At 46.0% G+C, this 3,893-nt stretch overlaps 1 protein-coding gene across 1 annotated transcript; it reads left to right on the top strand.

Moving 5' to 3' along the window:
• The first annotated feature begins 687 nt into the window (after positions 1-687).
• On the top strand, positions 688-1,926 carry LOC148039032 (mitochondrial adenine nucleotide transporter ADNT1-like). Its single transcript, XM_087675308.1, has 2 exons — positions 688-1,015; positions 1,100-1,926. Exons 1-2 carry the CDS (start codon positions 688-690, stop codon positions 1,924-1,926), a joined length of 1,155 nt encoding a protein of 384 aa, XP_087531434.1.
• The last annotated feature ends 1,967 nt before the right edge of the window (positions 1,927-3,893 follow it).

Here is a 3,893-nt window from a genome sequence, read left to right as displayed (position 1 = left end):
CGAAGACTTAACTATGCTAAGGTGTGACAATCAGAGTTGCATTGCCATTGCCAAAAATTCAGTGCCTTATGCACACATAAAACATATAGAGATCCAATATCACTATGTGCATGATTTGATGGAGGATACTAGAATCAAATATAGGTAATATATATAACTTTAACTCAATATTCACCAAAATCTCCTCAAATGATGTGTAGGTTTTCAATATATCCTGCAATTTTTCAAAATTGCCCACATAACCTTGCCGTCCTTTTCAACCTTCATGAATCTCGTTGCCTTTCTCCAAAATATATATTTTGGACTTTTAGCGCACGTGGGAGCCACTTCGAAGTTCGGAGGGTAGGATCCGACCATGTTTGCCAGACCAAAAGCGAAGCTTCTTGCCGACGTGTAAATGTAAATGCTAGAGAGCCATTACGTAGGCAAAAAGCACAACGCAAAATGCAAAAGATGAGATTGCACTCTGGCCATGTAGCCGATGCCACCTTCCTTTATAAGAGTCCGACCATTCTCTCTATGACGAAATCTGCCCCTCTTTCTCTCAGCGCTTGCCATCGCAGCTAGTTACGCTAGTTACTGTGCATCTGGCGTTCGTGTATCGGAATTTGGAAGAACCAGACGAAAGAACAGGTCGACATAAAACTAGGGCTTTGCCATTATTGTAGTAACACTACAGAAGGAGGCATGCAGAAGACAAGTACTACAGCGGCCAGAAGCAGCCCCGCACAGCTGCCATACTCGACGGCAAAGGGCACAGCGGCAGCTAGCGGCCTTATGATGAGCGACGTCACAGCTGCTACTGACAGGCGGGGGGTGATGAAAGAGAAGGCCCAGGCCAATACCCGGACTCATAATTCCGATTCTGGCAGACAGAAGGAGCTAAGCGCCGTGGGTCAGCTTCTGGCAGGCGGCACGGCGGGGGCTGTGAGCAAGACGGCCACGGCACCGCTAGCGCGCCTGACGATCCTGTTTCAGATCCAAGGCATGGTCGGCCAAGGAGGTACTTATACGGGTAGTGGTGCGACGGCAGGTGCTGCGGTTAGTGCAGGCGCTGCGCCAACAACAGGCCGGCCTCGTGCGCCTGGCATGGCTGTAGAGGTAGGACGGATATTAAGAGAGGAAGGGTTGAGGGCCTTCTGGAAGGGCAATGGCGCGACGGTGGTGCATCGCTTCCCGTATGGCGCCATTAACTTCTTGGCATACGAGAAATACAAGGCCGCCCTCCGGGTCCTCCATAACGACGATCGTGGTCGACAGGATAAGCACAGTGATACTAGGCGACCGGCCGATCACCTGCTGGCGGGAGGCGCGGCGGGCCTAACGGCGGCCTCTCTGGCCTACCCCATGGACGTCGTGCGGACCCGCCTGGCCGCTCAGCGCACGTACGCCTATTACAGGGGTCTGGCTCACGCCCTCGCTACCATCGCCCGCGACGAAGGCCTCCGCGGCCTCTACAAGGGCCTGGGAGCCAGCCTGCTCCAGGTCGGCCCCAGCATGGCCATCACCTTCTGCGCCTACGACACTCTCAAGACGCTCCTCTGCCCCGACCCCATGTCCATCTCCACCGTGGACAGCCTGGCCTGCGGCGCCACCGCAGCCCTCGCCTCCTCCACTGCCACCTTCCCCTTAGAGCTCGTCAGGAGGAGACTGCAGTTGCGGGGCGCACCAACTGCACCAGCCGACATCTCATCATCGTCCTCCTCATCACTCCTCCATGACAATACAGGCTATAAGACGGGACGCGCAAGTGTCGTTGGTGCACTCAAGCACGTCGTCAGAACCGAAGGTTGGAAGGGATTGTACCGAGGCCTCCTGCCAGAGGCCCTCAAAGTCGTTCCCACCATGGGAATCAACTTCATGACATATGAGTTCCTCAAAAGTGTCGCGCTTGCATCGGCTGTTGCGACCAAGACTAACGCTTGACTGTACTTGGTTACACCGTATGTATTTCACTTCCATTCCATCAACTAATCCGGAATCTGCCTAAGAGTACTACTCGAAGCATCAGATTTCAGCTTCCCACTATATTTCTCCACCAAGACCAACTTGGATAGTAAGTACAGGCTAATCTTTCACATGTATGATGAATAGCTACTAAAACGTTAACTTTCGAATTTTCCAGCATGTACACAAAAACCAAGTTGGAACTTGGATGGTGATCACAAGCTGGCTTTCTTTAATGAACGCCTTTTCATGGCATCACCTTGATGTAGGACGCATTAGAAGTGATTGGAGTTCAATGTACAAGGTTGATAACTAATTCAAGTGAAAAATCTCCCAGCAATGCATGTGTGGCAAATGTGGCAAATGTCGAGTCAATAATTCTTGTAGGCATATGGTGCTAGCCTTTTAAGTGTAATGATATGATTCTATCTAACACTTGTTAAAGGATAATAGCTTTGCTTTGGAAACTTTTCACAAGTAAACAAACTTCAATAGAAGCTACTACTTGTAGAGATACATTCAAAAAGCCACTCATTTGGAGAGAGAACTAGAGAGGAACTAGTCCCTAACGGGAAGTTTCTTTCCTAATCAAGGAGTCTGCATACAAGCGCCTCTCTCCCTTCTCCTTGTCACTCTCAAACTCAGTACCAAAACACCTACAAGAAGAAAGTAACTCTCAGTCTCTTCCCCTCAGGGCAGGGAAAAGAAATACTCCACCTCCGATCATCATGTCTCAACCTCTAGCTATCCAATTGCCCCAATTTGGTACGGTACCCACAAGACTGATGTCATCATCCAATTCTTTGTTTCACCCTAAAGGCCAAGTTCTAGTAAACTCGTTGGAATCCCTCTACAACCCGCTTTACAACATGAGACTGCACAATGACCATAATCCTATCAATTGCTAACTTTTGGTAACAACAAGGACAAAATGGAGGAAGCCAACTCTGAAGCTCAGACCTTGGCAGTGTAGAGTCCAAGAAATATTACAAAAAGGGAACTCAACTTGTTGGAGTGGATAATCTATTCGGATATGAAAAGGCGTAACATGATAAACATTCTAAAGCCAATCGACACCATGAGGATCTTGTAAATAAGCCATAACATGAACAAAGAAGCCAAACATTGTCTATAGGTGGAGACTTGCCAACTAGAGGACAAGGACAATCAACACCAATTAAGAAGAGGAAGGTGAAGTTATTTTGCATGTTTATGTTCACTCCCCCAATTTAAAATTGTGGAATCTAGAATATGAAAAGAGAGCTTTGGTAGGATGGTGCCAAGGACTACATTTTCCAGTGGAGTACACGAGGTCTTAGATAAAAAATAATTGGAAAATTTCACAAAACTACATAGTTATAGAGATGAATTATTTCCCTAAAAATTTATATCTCTTTCTATATTTTGAAAATGAAATAATGGCCCTTAATGTATTAGGTGCTTGGGGAGGTCTCTCATGAATATATGTGTGTATCATGTGGGTTCAAAATAAGGTATTTTTAACATACTATTTTTATATATATTTTTGCATATAGAAGGGTGTAATATAAAAGGGTTATTTACATATTGAATAGAAAATTATTTTATTTTTTCATTAAAAATTCACAAATAATGATATTTATAAATAGGCCTTTAATGCACGTGATGTAGAGGATATATATATATATAGTGAACCCCCTCATCTTAGAGGTTAGGTGTGGGTCAATGGATGCTAAAAGATTCTCCTCTCACTTTGTTTAAGTGTATACTTGATTTTAACCCCCTACATTGACAAGCCATGCAAAGTACCCATCTGGGTGGAGCTAACAGATCTCACTCGAAATTTATGGCCGTTTGTTAAGTCCATCACAGCTCCTTTGGGGAGGATGCTTGGCAAAGACCCACTAACATTATAAAACCATGTTGGTGCCCACAGGTGTTGATTGAGATGGACCTATCTATGAAGC

This window comes from Lygodium microphyllum, chromosome 3, assembly GCF_053477565.2.
Source record: "Lygodium microphyllum isolate KBCC chromosome 3, Lygodium_microphyllum_v1.1.10, whole genome shotgun sequence".
Classification (NCBI taxonomy): Eukaryota; Viridiplantae; Streptophyta; class Polypodiopsida; order Schizaeales; family Lygodiaceae; genus Lygodium; species Lygodium microphyllum.
This window is presented reverse-complemented; position numbering and strand designations above follow the sequence as displayed.